The sequence below is a fragment of the Carassius carassius genome, chromosome 27, assembly GCF_963082965.1.
Source record: "Carassius carassius chromosome 27, fCarCar2.1, whole genome shotgun sequence".
NCBI lineage: Eukaryota > Metazoa > Chordata > Actinopteri > Cypriniformes > Cyprinidae > Carassius > Carassius carassius.
The window spans coordinates 21317153-21333534 of NC_081781.1; the positions used below are offsets into that span (position 1 = coordinate 21317153).

Here is a 16382-nt window from a genome sequence, read left to right on the forward strand (position 1 = left end):
CTGCTCTTCCGAAGCCCCGCCCACAGCCCCGCCTCTCCTCTGACGCGAATCCGTTTCCCGTGTGACGGCCTTGTTTACGTTACCTGTCAAGACGTCGTTACGTCTATGGTTACCGCTTCCTCCTGACATAAAAAAACGTTAAAGTGGCGGACGGCACGTAATGACCGGAGCACGTACGAACTCTCCGGCAGAAGAAGAAATTCTTTAAACAACAAAGCAAACGACGAACAGAGGTTACAGTGGATTTAAAGCTGCCAGTGCTCTTTTAAAAAACCGACGGTTAGGATCTTCAAATGTTTGAAGACAGATGTTTGACGGCTAACGGCTAAGAAGCTAAGAGCATTTCAATCGGATTTTATTTGATCTCCACCTCAACCATTAAACGCTAAATACGAGCGTTTCTTTCGTTTCGAGGCCGTTATGATCCATCTCTTCGAGCCCATGGTAAGGCTGTAACGTTAGATGTCACACTACTGTGTGTATCATTCCTCAGGATGTCAAAGTACTGTAAATAAACTCTGAGGTTGGTTGGAACATGTTGGTGGTCAAAATTGTGCTTCATTAGAGATGACTGACTGTCTAGGACATTGCTCTACGACGTTTTCTCAGTTCTTTATTGTGTTGATCACAAGTTTGGAGCTGCCAGGTTATAGATTTAAACCCTTTAAAGGTTTAAAGCACAATTTGTTCATTGATTAAAACACAAACACTTTCTCCAGCGGTCAGTTTGTAGACTAACGTTGCATGAAGGGATTTCAGTATTTTTTTTATACTACGGCCCACAAAACATGATAAACTTCAAGCGAGGTCTTTGTGTCAGATATATTAAAACTAGTATGGCAGTGTGCTCATTTCTATGCGATATAACATTACTTAATATTGTTCACGACCAAATATGCTGAAAAGTATATAATAGCATTTATGGGTAACAAAAAAGACTTAAAATACTAAATATACATTATTAATAAGTAATATGTAACTTCTAAAGTAATTTATCTTGCGGTCTCAAATATAATAACTATAAATGATCTTATTATTAGCCAAAAACTACATTGCAAAATGAGAATAGCATTAAGAAATACTTGCATTTCATACTGTACTTTGTAGAGCTGTCAAACGATTAATCTCATCCAAAATAAGTTGTTTACATTATAATATATATATATATATATGTATGTGTGTGTGTGTGTTGTGTATATTTATAAGTAAAAAGACATATAGCGCATATTTTGAAAATATTTGTATGTATACATTTATATTTGTATAATTTAAATCATATATAAATATTTAATATATATAAAAAAAATTAAATGTATACTTGAATGTGTGTGTATTTATATATACACATAATAAATATACACAGTACACAGACATATATTATGTAAGACTTTTATTTTGGATGCGATTAATCGTTTGACAGCACTACTATTTTGCAGTACAGAATGAAAGAATTTGTTCCCTTTTTTTTTTTTTTTTTCATTTCCTCATTTTAATTCAGTCACGGCCACAAATTAAGAATCTGTTCCTTCATTTTAGTCAATCATGGCTATGTTGTACTAATTTGATTTAATTAAAATGAGGGAACGAATCGGTACAATGTGGTCTGCATTAAACGAAAATGAAGGGACAAATAAATAAATTGCGGAAACTAATTCTTAAATTGAAACCTCTATTTATATATGCAGGGCAAGTTATTTCTTTATTTTGCAGTTTTTCATTAATTGATTCCACATACTCTTGTCCATATAGCAATTCCCTGTGGTCCTCTGTGGGTCTCCAGACCCCAGTTTGAAAACCCCTGGACTAGTTGATATACATAAAAAGATCTATTATCCAGTTAAGAGACTGGTTTTGCACTCAGCTTAGTCATTACTTACAATATAATACATCAGAGGATTGATTTCCTAAGCAGTGTAATAAAGAAAAGCTCCCAAACCTAGGAAAAAAAAGGCTTATGAGGGTTGAGATCTGATTTGATGTTGTTGCAGGACGAGGCTTCCCCGCCGTCTCTGACCGATCTGTGCATGACTCTGGTGAGCTCCAGGCTGGAGCTCTTCTGTGAGATGCGTGATGACGGCTCGCTCTCCTTCCGTGAGCCGCTGGTCTTCCCTCAGGAGCTGGCCGACCAACTGCTATGTAAGATGGCCACTGAGGGTGAGTACGAGGCGTCCGGTTTTTTGAGGAAGCCTGCACAAACGTAGGATGACATTCCTGCAGATGGAACAATGATTGTGTGTTCTATTTAGTATTCTAAAGAGATAGTCCATATAAAATAGGGACTCAGTCAATTACTCACCTTTAATGTTTATCAGTAAAACAAAACACAATCTCGACAATTGGAGTTTATTATTAAAGTTACACTGAACTTTATTCACCATCATCCTTGGAAAAAAGTAGAATAAACAGCATAAATTGTTCATAGTCATTAGCCATATCACTTTGCATAAGGAACAGACCAAAATGCAATTGAATAATTCTAATTCAAACTCATTTAAACGATTCTATTAAATGTTGTGTGTGTGTATGTGTACGTACAGCGGGTAAAATAAGAACATGTCACCATTTTTCTCAGAAAATATGTTTCTAAAGGTGAAATTTGACATGAAATTTTCACCAGATATCAGTTACAACCCAAGTAATCCATACATGTAAAGAAAACAAAACAAATAAATTCAGATTCTGTAATAAAATGTAATGAAAACAATTGTACCTGGTAAATACAGCTCTTTCCACAAGTGATCCTTGGCTCTTGGACAACTCTTCTGATAATTCTTTTCACTCCTCTGTCAGAAATCTTGCGAGGAGTACCTGGTCTTGGCCGGTTTATGGAAAAATAATTTTCTTTTCACTTCCGGATTATTGCCCCAACAGTCCTCAGTGGAACATTCAGAAGTATAGAAATTATTCTGTAGCCGATGCCATCAGTAGGTTTTGCAACAATAAGGTTGCGAAGGTCTTGAGAAAGCTCTTTGCATTTACCCATCATGAAATGTTTCTTATGTGATACTTTGGTCATAAGACAGACTTTTTAAAGGCCATCAGTTGAGACTGAACCAACTAATATTAATTTCCAATGACTAGGGGCAGGATTGCCTTCTAATTTCTTATAGATTTCAGCTGGTGTCATGGCTTTCCATGCCTTTTTGCACCTCCCTGTTCAATACTTTGTCCCTGTGTCATTATACTTTATTACAAAGAACTTAATTTCTTAATTGTATTGTTTCCTTTGTATGGATGGATTACTTTGGTTGTTACCGACATCTGGAGAAAATTCCATGTCAACAGCACTATTAGAAATATATTTACTGAGAAAAATGGTGACATGTTCAATATTTACACTGTACAAAATTATACACACGACATTCATAGATCTAAGACTTTTTCTATGTATACTATTGTTCACAAATCTGTCTAAATCTGTGTTGGTGAGCACTTCTCCTTTGCCGAGATAATCCATCCACCTCACAGGTGTGGCATATCAAGATGCTGATTAGATTGGTCCACTTCACAGATTTAGACAGATTTGTGAACAATATTTGAGAGAATTAGGCCTTTTGAGTATTCATATACTGATTTCGCTTTTAAATATTTTGTTATTATTATTATTTTGAACCTATAAAACTGTGAAATTTATTTAGGTTTTAGTAAATTTAGTACTTGAACTTATTTCACTTAGTTGCCAAGGCAATATTTCTAGTTATTCGAATATTTAATATACTGTATATTAGTTTAGTTTATCTAATATTAATATTTAATTTGTATCAGCTCTGTTTCACATAATGAAAATTAATGTTTTAATGTTAATGTTCTATGTTTTATATATATATATATATATATATATATATATATATATATATATATATATATATATATATATGGATATATATATATATATATATATATATATATATATATATATATGGATAACATTAAACAATAACATTAAAACATTAATTTTTATTATGTGAAACAGAGCTGATACAAAATAAAATATAAATATTATATTTTAACTAAACTAACATGTTTTTACATTTCTTTATAAATTAAATTTTTGGCACAATATAGAACTGAGAGGGGTACAGAAGCTGGAAATTAAACTTAGCTGTATTTCCGGCTCAGACGAAAAAAAAGTGAATCTGTACTAAAACGATTGAGAATAATGTTTCTCTCACAGGCCTATTGAATGACAGCACAGTGGGAATCTTCCGAAGCTGCCAGCAGTTCCGGTTGCGGCACGCCTGCATCCGCACGGCGCGCATCTCCGCCGAGGCCTTCCAGCGTGCCCTCTGCCCACACCGCCTCGTGGAGCTAGACGCTTCACGGGTCAACGCAGACCTCACCATTGCTGACATCCTTCGAGTTTTATCATCCAATAAAACCTTGCAGGAGAGTCTGCAGCGGCTCGTCCTGAACGGCCTGACCATGTCTTCTCTGGAGGAGCCCAGCCGTCGCTGTTTCAGTGCCATGCAGGTGCTGCGTGCACTCAGCGTGTCCAGCGTGGACTTCTATGACTGGGGCTTGGTGGACGTGTGCACGCTGCCTCGCCTGGAGAGTCTGGATATCTCCAACACCTCAGTGACGAACCTGACCCCGCTCCTGGGCTTGAGGAGCAGGCTGCGCTATCTCACCATGCACCAGCTCAAGAGGCTGGAGATGACCACCGCTCAACTGCTAGCTGTGCTCAGTCAGGTCAGCTCTCCATCTGTTTTAATGCTGAAGTCGTTTTTGTATCTTTCAAGAAACAAAGTCACGTGTAATTTAGATGTCATGTGAGATAGCTGTCAAATCAAGATGATATATTTCTCTTGTATCTTTAAATATATCTTGTATCTTTAAGTATTTTTAAATATCATGAATTATTAGTTTATTAATATCGTGGAATATTTTTAGGGACAAACTTGAATTAAATTCAAAATGAAGCAAATGCAAAATATTAATATATAAATAACATTAAAATAAAACTGACTCAAACGCTCTTTTCACTACTTAAGTTATGCATCTTAACATTCTTCTAAAGGCATTTCGAAAAAACAGATTAAAATCACTACGATATTTATGTTGTTTTCACATCACAAGCAAAATCATCACTAGTACATTTAATACATTAATAATTCATGATATTTTATTAATTATCATGTTTTTAAGGACATTTTACAACCTAACCTATACTTATGTTTCATAAATCTGTCAAATCATGTAATATTTTCAGTGATTTAGTGACCCTAATACAGTCAAGAAGCTCGGAAGTAAATTTTTTTTTTTTTTTTTTAGTATAACTGTAAAATAACTATTCTAATTTGCCTTAATATTCAGTGATTAAACCAACAAGCTTTTATCTTTTTATTTAATTATTTTATTCATATTATTAAGCAATGAAGCAGTTTTAGATTGATAGATGGATGGATGATAGATAATAAAGAAAGAAATGGAAAATGGAAAATATCAAGTCATCATAGGTTTGAATTGCATTTAAAATCTATTTTAGAGTAAATAGCAGAAAAAGAATTTTGACTTTTAAGAAATTTGTCTCACTAGCCAGAAAGTTCATCATAATGCTTGTGATTGTATGCACATGATTTTTCTGTGTGTCCAGCTTGAAGCTTTACAGCACCTGGACATCTCAGATGATAAGCAGTTCACATCGGACGTGGCGCGGCAGCTGCTGGAGACTCCTGGCATCCTGCCCCAGCTGGTGTCTCTGGACGTGTCTGGCCGTAAGCTGGTGACCGATGCAGCGGTCAGGGCTTTCGTGGAGGCCAGACCGGGCATGACATTCGTTGGTCTGCTGGCCACCGATGCCGGATTCTCTGACTTCCTGTCTGGAGAGGGCAGCTTAAAGGTAGGTGCTCACATGCAACAGCAAGATGTTTTGAAAAATGCAACATAATTACCCGGTGCTTCTTTTAGATGAAGTAGGTGATTGTAAGTTCATGATTTTTGTTCTGTTTTTCAGGTGACTGGAGAGGCCAATGAGACTCAGATCTGTGAGGCGTTGAGAAGATACAGTGAGAGAGAGGGGTTTGTCAGAGAAGCTCTCTTCCACCTCTTCAGCCTCACTCATGCCATGGAGAAACCAAGGCCTGACATCCTGAAGGTATGCATCCTCGCAAAGACTGAGTGATGAATCTAAGGTCACTGTGTTTCTCCATATCAATCTGCTCTGCCCATCTGCAGTTGGTAGCGCTGGGGATGAAGAATCATCCGGCCACACTGAACGTGCAGCTGGCAGCCAGTGCCTGTGTGTTCAACCTCACCAAACAGGAACTGGCCTTCGGAATCCCTGTACGACTCCTGGGGAACATCACGCAGCTGCTGCTCGAAGCCATGAAGACCTTCCCCAACCACCAGCAGGTACATGAAAACATCAGATAAAAACTGCCCATCACGACTGAAATCAAATTACAGTATAGCAGACTACAGTTAATGTATTTTTTGCTCTTTATGTAAAAAAAAAGATTTTGTTGCCGAATATTTTAAATGTTTAATGCAAAACATTACATCCACTTTAAATCTAGTTTATAATAAGAAAAACATGTTTCGAACCCAAGGAAGAATAACATTTACTAATTTCTTTTACTATGCTTGAATGCATTGATGCTTTATAATAAATAGCAGTTTTTGTAGTTTATACTATGTATTATTTAATATAGTTATGTTTATATTTTTATTTAAACAAAATAGTTAATTTTGAATTGTTTTAGTACTGAATTCATTTATTAAAATGGATAGTTTGCACAGGGAATAAATCAACCTTACCTATTTAAACCAGTGTTATTGTTAAATAAAACAATTGTTAAAAAATTAAAAATGCATATAATATTAAAAAACATTTTCGGTTACGTAAATATTAAATGGAAAAAAAAAACATTTGATATGACACTAAATTAAATTTAAGTTTAATACTGAAATTACTAAAACTGTAATGCAAACTGTATGCAAATAATGTAAAAAAAAAAATGTACAAATTAACGCTAATTCAAAGTCTTTAGATTATTATTATTATTATATAAGTAATACTAAAATAACACTTATTCAAATTCTCTTTTCACTACTGAAGTGTCTAAACATTGAACTTGTATAATGGAATTTAGGAAAAATTGATAGATAAACTAAATGCATTAAAATCACTGCAATATTTACTATGTTGCTTTTATGTTGCAAGCAAAATCATCACTGAAATATTATGAATATTTCAGTATTGTTTGGCTCAAATTGTTTCCCTCAGTGGATTAATGAATTAGATTGTATGATAAGATAAAATATATATTTATGTAGTCGGGTCACTTTCACTTGGTAGTATGATTGTGTCACCTCTACAGGAAGTACACTTTTCACACAATAAGCATTTGTTCTTCCTGAGAACATTCAACATTTTTATTTTACATGAACATTCAGTTCCCTGTGAGGATACAGTGCATCATTTTAAGAATGAGAAAAAGATTTTACTGTTGCCAGTTATGATTTCCCGGTAAACCGCTGTGCTGTTTATGTTTCTTCCAGCTGCAGAAGAACTGCCTGCTGTCTCTATGCAGCGATCGAATCTTGCAGGAGGTTCCTTTCAACAGGTACCACTTTTCATTTCTACTTAAAAATGTTGCAATAATAAATCACTCGCTTTAGGTTTTGTCAAGCTGCTAATAATGCTCGGGTAATATCAATACATAATCAAGTTATTTTAAAGAAAAATAAGTCTAAATATGCATGGTATTTTCATCTGTTTTGCCTGACCAGTGATCATCTGTTGCCCTTTTCTCGTATTTGATTTGTTTCTTTATGAAACTACTCTTCAAATGTTAGAAGTTATTAAGATTTTTGCTCACCAAGGCCTAATTTATTTTATGCAAAAACGAATAATACAGTAAAAACAGTAATATTGCGAAAATTCATTAATATTAATTTTTGCTAATTACTAAATAGTTTAATTATAGTCTCTTTGGATGATGCATCCTTGCTGAATATAAGTATTATTAAAAAGGATTTTCAAAGTGATAATGTGTAGTATGTAAACTCGTGTCGTGTCAGCCAGTCAGAACGCAGAAAAACAGTTCTGTTTTGTAAATGCATAAGTCAAATTTAGACACACCTACTCAGGACTGTTTACTATATTTCTAAAATAATCTAAGCCTAACATTTTAGATGGAAAAGATTATCAGATAAATCTTTCAGTTCAAACTGTTAGTGTGTTGTCTTGTTGACAGATTTAAATGTCACACCGCTTTATGTGAATCAATTATGACATTTGTTCGGTCAGGTTCGAAGCTGCCAAGTTGGTCATGCAGTGGCTGTGTAACCACGAGGATCAGAACATGCAGAGGATGGCCGTAGCTATTATCTCCATCCTCGCTGCCAAGGTAAGCAGCTGCAGTCTGTGGCTGAGAGGAAACGTAACCTGGGAGGCTCCCACAAAAGGTTCAGAACATTCTATCGCTGTGATGCATCGTGAAATGCAGTGTGACAGAACTGAGATGGGTCACGTCAGCCCGCTGATGTCTGCAGCGATCAGAGGAGTTTATCTGTGCTGCTGTCATGGGCTGAATTATAGGTTTTTTAATTCTTAATTAAAAGTTTCTTTAATGTTGATTACATAAAGCTCTCTTCCCATTCATTGAAAACCATCTGTGAAAAAGGCTTATTTGAAAAAAATTACATCGTCAGAATCGTGAAAGTGTGTTTCAAATGACGCGGTATACACTATGCACTTACCATATGGTGTATGAATTTTATTAGGTTACTTTGTCATAAATAATCGGGAGTCTGATAGCTCCTCCTCTTCGCAATGTAATTAAAGCTGTGAAAGTTGAGTGCATGAAGTGTCCAACATTCCACACTTAAGGCCCTATTTTAATGATCTGAGCATATGGTCTAAAGCACACAGTGCAGGTGTACTCCGGGTGTGTCCGAATCCACTTTTGCTAGTTTAAGGACGGGAAACAGTCGGTGCGCCCACCGCATGGTCTAAACGGGTTGTCCCTATTCTCTTAATGAGTAATGGGTGTCTTTTGGGTGTGACGTGCAATAAACCAATCAGAGTCTCATCTCCCATCCCAACATTCCATATGGTGGAAAGGCCCCTAAATAATCGTCGCCCCCTAGGGGCAGTCACACAGCATTGGTCGTTAATCTCTGCTTATGACAATATGAATGAAAATTGAATGTATGAATCTGTCCACAAAAAGGAAATTATAGCAGTATGATTGCAGGGCTCCAGACTGCGACCATTTTTTCTGCCGGTGCGACTAATTGTTGTGAGAGGTCGCACTGGTGTGACCACCGCGTTGTTCAACTCATAAGTAAAGTTCAAACATCAAATGGCAGCTGTGCAGCGTGGACCGTTTATCAGCTCGGACCGCAACACAACGCAAAGAACAGCTTTACTCGGGTGCCAAAGTTGATTTTGCGACACTGTTACAGTGCAACAGTGCTGGGAGATCCATTGAGAAGCATTTGAATTCACCGCACAATTATAAGGTTACTGTGAGATCTAGTGAGAATCATTCAAATTCTGCACAGAAATCTCCTTCATGAACAGCGCTGACATACATTAGGAAAGCAGAAGCAGCAAGGCTAACTGTAACCATGGTGTTGTGGTAGAAATATTTGAATGCATTACATCATTCATTTCAGGGTTTGTACAACCTTTTGAGAGAGAAATTCATGCGATTTTTAATGATTTTCAAGCATTCAAGACAACTATTTCCAGCACTTTAAAGCTCTTAAATGAGCCCGTTTGAAAGTTATTTTTAATGGGATGAACAAAATATACCTTGTAAACAAACACTTATATAAAATAAAAATAAAAAATACATCAAATTACAATTATAACCAGTAGACAGCAGCAGAGGAGCACTTACTGGCTTAACGGTACATTTAATAAGAGTGGAATATATACATTTTCTGTTTATAAAAAGTAGATTTTGCACCTGTTACTGTTGTCAATAAAAGTAAATTTTGAATACATCTTAACTCAAGCTGAGTGCTTTACTCTCAAATCTGTATAAACAATAAAAATAAACAAGAAATTAACATTAAATATTATTAGCAACCGCACTTATTAATGCAAAACAAGAAAACCCTCTTTGATTAAATAATCTTTATTTTGAATACCCCCACACCACCCCAGCACTACCAAATCTACTCCTGGTGCCACCATCTGAAGAATTTAATGTCGCTGGTGCCACTGCTCTCAAATGTTAGTCTGGAGCCCTGGTTTGAAAGAAAAGCATAGTTGGTTTTTCTAGGGGCCTACTTACACTTAACACTTTTTCTTTGATTGGGTGGCTATTAATAGCCCCCTTCACACACCAATCCCAGTAAATTACCCTAAAATTACCAGAATTACTTTAACGGTAAATTCAAACAATGGCATCCTGGCATTCTTGGCAAATGTCACAACTTTCACTTTCACTTTTTCAAATACCAGTAAATTCTGTGATGTCAGTCATCGGAAATTATGGTTAAAACCTGCTCCGTTGTCTTATTCACTTGCATGAGGAGAAGCGCTTTAGTTTCACTTTCATCTGTCCAATTGGAAAACATTTTTAAAGTCTGAGTGAAAGACATAAGGGATCAAACAAAATGTGTTTTTGCTGTTATAAACACGAGACACACGTACTGTGGTATCCAACTGCAGACCCTCAGCACTTATGAACGGAACAAAGATGCCCATCTACTGCATATTTACATAGAAAAACTAATAAAAAGATGATTGGCCCAAAGCAGACTTCATTCGTCAGTGGGATCTGACTCTGTACATTCTCATACCGGTAATCATCTTTGTGTTCACACACAGCATCATTCTAGAAATTTACTGGTATTGTTACAACTTCCCTTTCTGGTTAATTACCAGAACTGATTTACAGGTATTTTTTAAAAATGTTCTGTTCACACATGATCTTTTACTGGTAATTTACGAGAAAAGACTGTATGTGTGAAATGGATTAATAGTGAATAGATCAATAGATAGTTTTAATGCCCTCCGAAACACATTCACGAGGGATCTCCCCAATCAGTTCAGGAGGTGGTTTGAGACGCACTCCAGGTGCAACTGGACAAGAGTAAATGAATCCTTCAGTAGTATTTTTTTTTTTTTTATGATGATGATGATGATGGCTCTTTGTGTGTGTTTCTTAGTTGTCCACTGAGCAAACTGCACAATTAGGAGCTGAGCTTTTCATTGTAAAGGTAAGTTGTTGTTTTTTTTCCCTCTCACATTTAATGCTTAACATTTGTAACACTTTAATTGGATTAATAGTGGATACTTACCTCTCTCTCACTCTTCACATCATAGCAACTCCTGCACATTGTGCGGCAGAAAACGTGTCAGGCTATCGTGGATGCCACGTTGAAGTTCACACTCAGCGCTCTGTGGAACCTCACGGATGAATCTCCTACCACCTGCAGACACTTCATAGAGAACCAGGGACTAGAGCTCTTCATCAAAGTACTCGAGGTAAACACTTCTCAGGAGAACGCAACAGTTATTTGTTAAAATCCTGCCTTGTATTCTCTTCTCAAAATGTCTCTTTTTCCAGTCCTTTCCATCAGAGTCATCCATTCAACAGAAGATCCTGGGTTTACTGGTAAGAAACAATCTATACAGTGGGGGTCAAAGGTTCACACTGGGAATGTGGGATTCAAAAACTGATTTTAACCTTAAATTACAAGCGCACATAATCACACACAGCAATTTGTCAGAAGAAATGAATCTCGACAATGCCATCCTTCTGTTAGACTCTCTTAGCAATTAAGGTGACATTTATATAAGTGAGGATTTCCATAAACTTACATATAGTGTCCTGCACCCACTAGTAAATAAATATCAAAAATTATATCTGGTCTGAATCATTTGAGTTTTACTGTGTATATATAAACTTTCATACTGCAGGGATTCATAAATTGACCAAAAGTGACAAAGATGCTTCTTTAAAGATGCTATATATATTATGAACAAAAAATGTATTATTAAAACTGATTTCAACATCGATAATAATAATAAATGTTTCTTGAGCATTAAATGAGCATATAAGAATGATTTCTGAAGTGACACAGAAGACTGGAGTAATGAAGCTGAACATTCAGCAATACATTGCATATTAAAATATATTTATATTATATTTCACAATATTACGGTTATATTGGACTTTTGATCAATTATATGCAGCCTTAGGGTGCATAAGAGACCTTTTTTTTTTTGTTTGTTTTTTTTTTTTACCCCAAATCATTCAAACGTGTATGTGTGTGTGTGCATAAAATCTTTTAGCAGCATAATGTAGCATCGAATAGAAGCATTTTTTGCATCAAGCCTCTAATAATTCTGTGCTGGTTATGCACTGGAGAGAGAAATACATAAAACTGAGTTGAGGTGAGTGATTCTGAAGCTGTGGGCAGCACTGATAAAACGCCTTCTCGTGTTAAAGGAAGCACTGCTGAGGGATTATGCTAATAGTTTCCCTTAGTTAGAAAGTATAATGAGACGATTTCACTTTGCATTCAGTTGCATTTTTGGAGCTGTGGTCCCCTGTGTTGTTTTCCTTTCTCTATCTTGTCTAGTTCTGAATGTTTTGTGTGATTGTTTCCTTTGTATTCAGAATAACATCGCCGAGGTTGGGGATTTGCACGGTGAGCTGATGGTTCAGAGTTTTCTGGAGCACATCCGCTCTCTGCTGAACAGTCCAGAGGTGGAGGTCAGTTATTTTGCCGCAGGCATCTTGGCACACCTCACATCACGGGGCGAGAAGGTGTGGACCCTCGACCTGTCACTCAGGACCACGCTGCTGGAGCAACTGGTGCGTGTTTGCGCAAACACAAGTATAAATTGTTTGGGTATGATTATAAATGGTTTAATCATGTGTCTCACTTTCGCAGCATTCGGTGATTCTGAAGTGGCCAGCGCCCGAATGTGAGATGGTAGCGTACAGGTGAGATATGAGAAACAGTGTCGAGTACTAAAGGGGTGTGTCCGGTCTGGTTTTGGTCATTTTTAAGACATTTCATAGAGCACTATTATTGTTAAAATATCAATAAATTATTAAAGCTTTGAATTCAATAATTAGACACTCTTTTTAATTATCAACATTTATTTAAACCATTAAAACAGTGCCCTAAAAAATGTAAACTGAGAATTTGGGTAAAAAATAAAATGAGTTCACTGGGCTCTTAAATCCTCAAATGTGTTGAGTTTGGACTTATAACTTTATATATATATATAAAACAGTATATTATAAGATAAACATGAATTATGATTTTTTTTTTTTAAAGAAATCACAGAAATAAAGTTAATATATGAGCAGTTTTTTCCTATTTTATGACATTAAACTATTTTTACTTTAATGTACAAAATGTCTAAAGTACAGATTTGTATATATATATATAAACATTGAAAAAACATTTAATATATGCAGTTAAATATGTAAAATGCATAAAATCTTTATTAAAAATAAAGTAATAAATAATGGCAACAAGGTAACGAAGTTTGCAATTAACTTTTAAAGTTAACTTAAACATTGACAGTACTGGTTTGGGGGGGGGGTAATTAACATTCTTTTCTTTTATTAATTATATGTTCAGTTTTTATTTTCATTTCTTAATAATAAAAAAAATAAATTAGTTTAAGAAGCTAAAATTAATGTGGGCCTTTTCCCTTTTTTTTTTAATTTAGTTTGTTTTAATGATTGTTTCCACTGTTTTTTTTTTCCCTTATTAAATTTAATTTTTTTTTGTTTTTCAACATTTTTAATTTTCAGTTTATGTTTTTCATCTAATATGTACTGTTTGTTTTATTTCCATAAAAAAAAAAAAAAAATTGTTGTTTGACATGACTGGTGTTCAGTCACATTAAGGGGGTCTTGCTTTTGGTAGTTTCGGTTTAATGCTTGTATAGACCCCTCTTCTACTTTGCCATTCATGCACTAGAAAGAAAATGATTTATTGTATTACAAAGAAATAGTGTTTAGTGTACATCTCTGTTTGTCTTTTCCAGGTCGTTCAACCCTTTCTTCCCTTTACTGAAGTGCTTCCAGACCCCTGGAGTCCAGCTGTGGGCCGCATGGGCCATGCAGCACGTCTGCAGCAAAAATGGTGAGATCAGCACTATAAACCCAACACGTTCTGAGCCCAGAGACTTTCTGTGTTGTAAGAATTTTATTTCCTGTATTGCCATCATGAATGCAGCGGGGCGGTACTGCAGCATGCTACTGGAGGAGGGAGGACTGCAGCAGCTAGAGGCAGTGAGGTCACATCCCAAAACCCACGGCGACGTGCAGCGATTGGCCGAAAGCATCCTAGACAGTTTACATCGCCACAGAGCGCGCACCGGATTCACAGGACCGCCCAAAATACACACGCATAGAGGTACATGTCCACAGAAAAACTAAAGTCAAGTTCCTTTTAAATTTGAAAAGGATGCTTAACCCAAAAATGAAAATTCTGTCATTAATCACTCACCCTCATGTCGCTCCAAACTTGTAAGACCTTCGTTCATCTTCAGAACACAAATTAAGATATTTTTGATGAAATCCGAGAGCTCTCTGACCCCCCATAGACAGTAAGGATATTACCACGATCAATGCACAGAAACCTAGCAAGGACATCGGTAAAATAATCCATGTTGCATCAGGGGTTCAAACGTAATTTTACAAAGCTACGAGAATACTTATTGTGTGGAAAGAAAATAATAACAATTTATTCAACAATTCTTCTCCCCGAATTACCATCTTCTGCCATTTTTGGAGAGTACCCCAGAACGTAATCAGCACTGATTATTTTCTTTGTGCACATCAGTATTCTCATAAAATTGATAAAAAAAACGATTACTGATGTCACAGACTATTTTACCGATCTATTTTACCTAGGTTTCTGTGCATTGATCGTGGTAATATCCTAGCTGTCTATGGAGGGTCAGAGAGCTCTCAGATTTCATCAAAAATATCTTAATTTGTGTTCTGAAGATGAACGAAGGTCTTATCGGTTTGGATCGACATGAGTGTGAGTTATTAAATGACAGGATTTTCATTTTTGGGTGAACTATCCCTTTAAAGGATTTAACCTTTAAAATACATTTCAAAACGTCACTTTCTGAAGTATAAATGTTCAATTTTAGGTATAATGTGAGATTTTAATTCCACATGTCTTTTTTGTTTTCCAGAGAAAAACGTTTCATGACACAATTAGTGTTCTCTGGATAGGATGCCGCCAAAAACTGGAAGCTTTTTGTAATTGTTTGTTGACTTGTGCCCATCCGTATGACAATGACGCTCTGCTGCTCTTCATGTTAGGAGGAATGTGCGGATGAATTACTTTGCATATGTTTGCACACAACAGAATCCGTTATTTATTTGACGTAAGAATTAAGTCTCTTTGATCTGAGGAAATGTTTATTTAGACGCACAGCAGCTCAGAGAGTGCGTTTCTGTTAAAACGTGGGTATGTGAGAGTTTGTGTGCATTTGTGTATTAAGAGCATGTGCATCAGATTGCTATGTAAGCATATTCAGATTTAGATGTAACTCAATTGGAAATTTCATTTATATGACACATTTGTGTCCTGTTGGGCATAAAATGCAATAATACAAAAAATGACACAACAGAAAGAAACTGTTTTGTAACTTTAATTGTAGAATATGTTAAATTGCAAAAAGAGAAAAAAAGTGCATTGAACAGCATGAGAGCTTTAGGGATGAAATTTATATTTTATAGACTGTTTATCAACCATGACAGATGACAGTGTTTATAATGTTGTGTTGCACGCGAAGTATTATGATTCCAGATTTGAGTTGGTTTCAAAAATGATTATAGACCGGATGCTCAGATGAAAGATTCCTCAAGAACCCAGAGCTCTTCAGAAGCAAACGAAACGGGTGGAGATGAATACAAATAAAGTTTTGCCTTTGCTGGAAAGCAGGAGCACATCAATAAATGGATTGCCTTGTAAACCACGTTGAGAAGTCAAGCATGTAGACATAAAAATGGATTCAGATAAACGGCACCTTGTATAAAAAAATGTAAAAAAATGCAATAGGAAGAACTTTGTTCTCATCGTGGCAATTTTGGTGCGCTGGTGATTTGCCAAACGTCATTGGATTTGCCTTCTTGCTAAACATACTTGCATTGAACTTGAAGTTTGATTTTATTTAACACCAATGAAGCTGTTAAACAGCAGGTTCAACGTGTCTTGTTTGGAATTACAATTAAAAAAGTTATATTCCATTTTGTTCCAGTGATCTAAAAAAAGCTGCTTCTTTTTTTATATGCAAATGTTTTTTCCCTTGATGTGTATGCTTCTTTTTGCAGCATGGATTTGTTTTCTGTTCATAACTGGGCCATGTATTACGATAATATGTTCCAGCAAATCGTGTTGTGTCATGCAGCTGTTCTTGCTCAGTACAT

The 16382-nt window shown here is 35.8% G+C and overlaps 1 protein-coding gene across 1 annotated transcript; it reads left to right on the plus strand.

Annotated features, from left to right (window-relative positions):
• The first annotated feature begins 89 nt into the window (after window positions 1–89).
• zyg11 (zyg-11 family member, cell cycle regulator) lies at window positions 90–16202 on the plus strand. The gene is made up of 16 exons (XM_059513125.1): window positions 90–444; window positions 1989–2154; window positions 4175–4689; window positions 5594–5839; window positions 5954–6094; window positions 6175–6351; window positions 7501–7565; window positions 8252–8351; window positions 11131–11181; window positions 11288–11449; window positions 11532–11579; window positions 12588–12785; window positions 12865–12917; window positions 13979–14076; window positions 14170–14349; window positions 15143–16202. Exons 1-16 carry the CDS (start codon window positions 421–423, stop codon window positions 15157–15159), a joined length of 2241 nt encoding a protein of 746 aa, XP_059369108.1. The 5' UTR covers window positions 90–420; the 3' UTR covers window positions 15160–16202.
• Window positions 16203–16382: the final 180 nt, after the last annotated feature.

Excerpts from the sequence above, each read along its gene's own strand:
- zyg11 (XM_059513125.1), top strand. The coding sequence starts at position 421 with ATGATCCATCTCTTCGAGCCCATG. Across the intron at positions 6,095-6,174 it reads CAAGGCCTGACATCCTGAAG|TTGGTAGCGCTGGGGATGAA; the intron begins GTATGCATCCTC and ends GCCCATCTGCAG. Across the intron at positions 12,786-12,864 it reads CCACGCTGCTGGAGCAACTG|CATTCGGTGATTCTGAAGTG; the intron begins GTGCGTGTTTGC and ends TCACTTTCGCAG.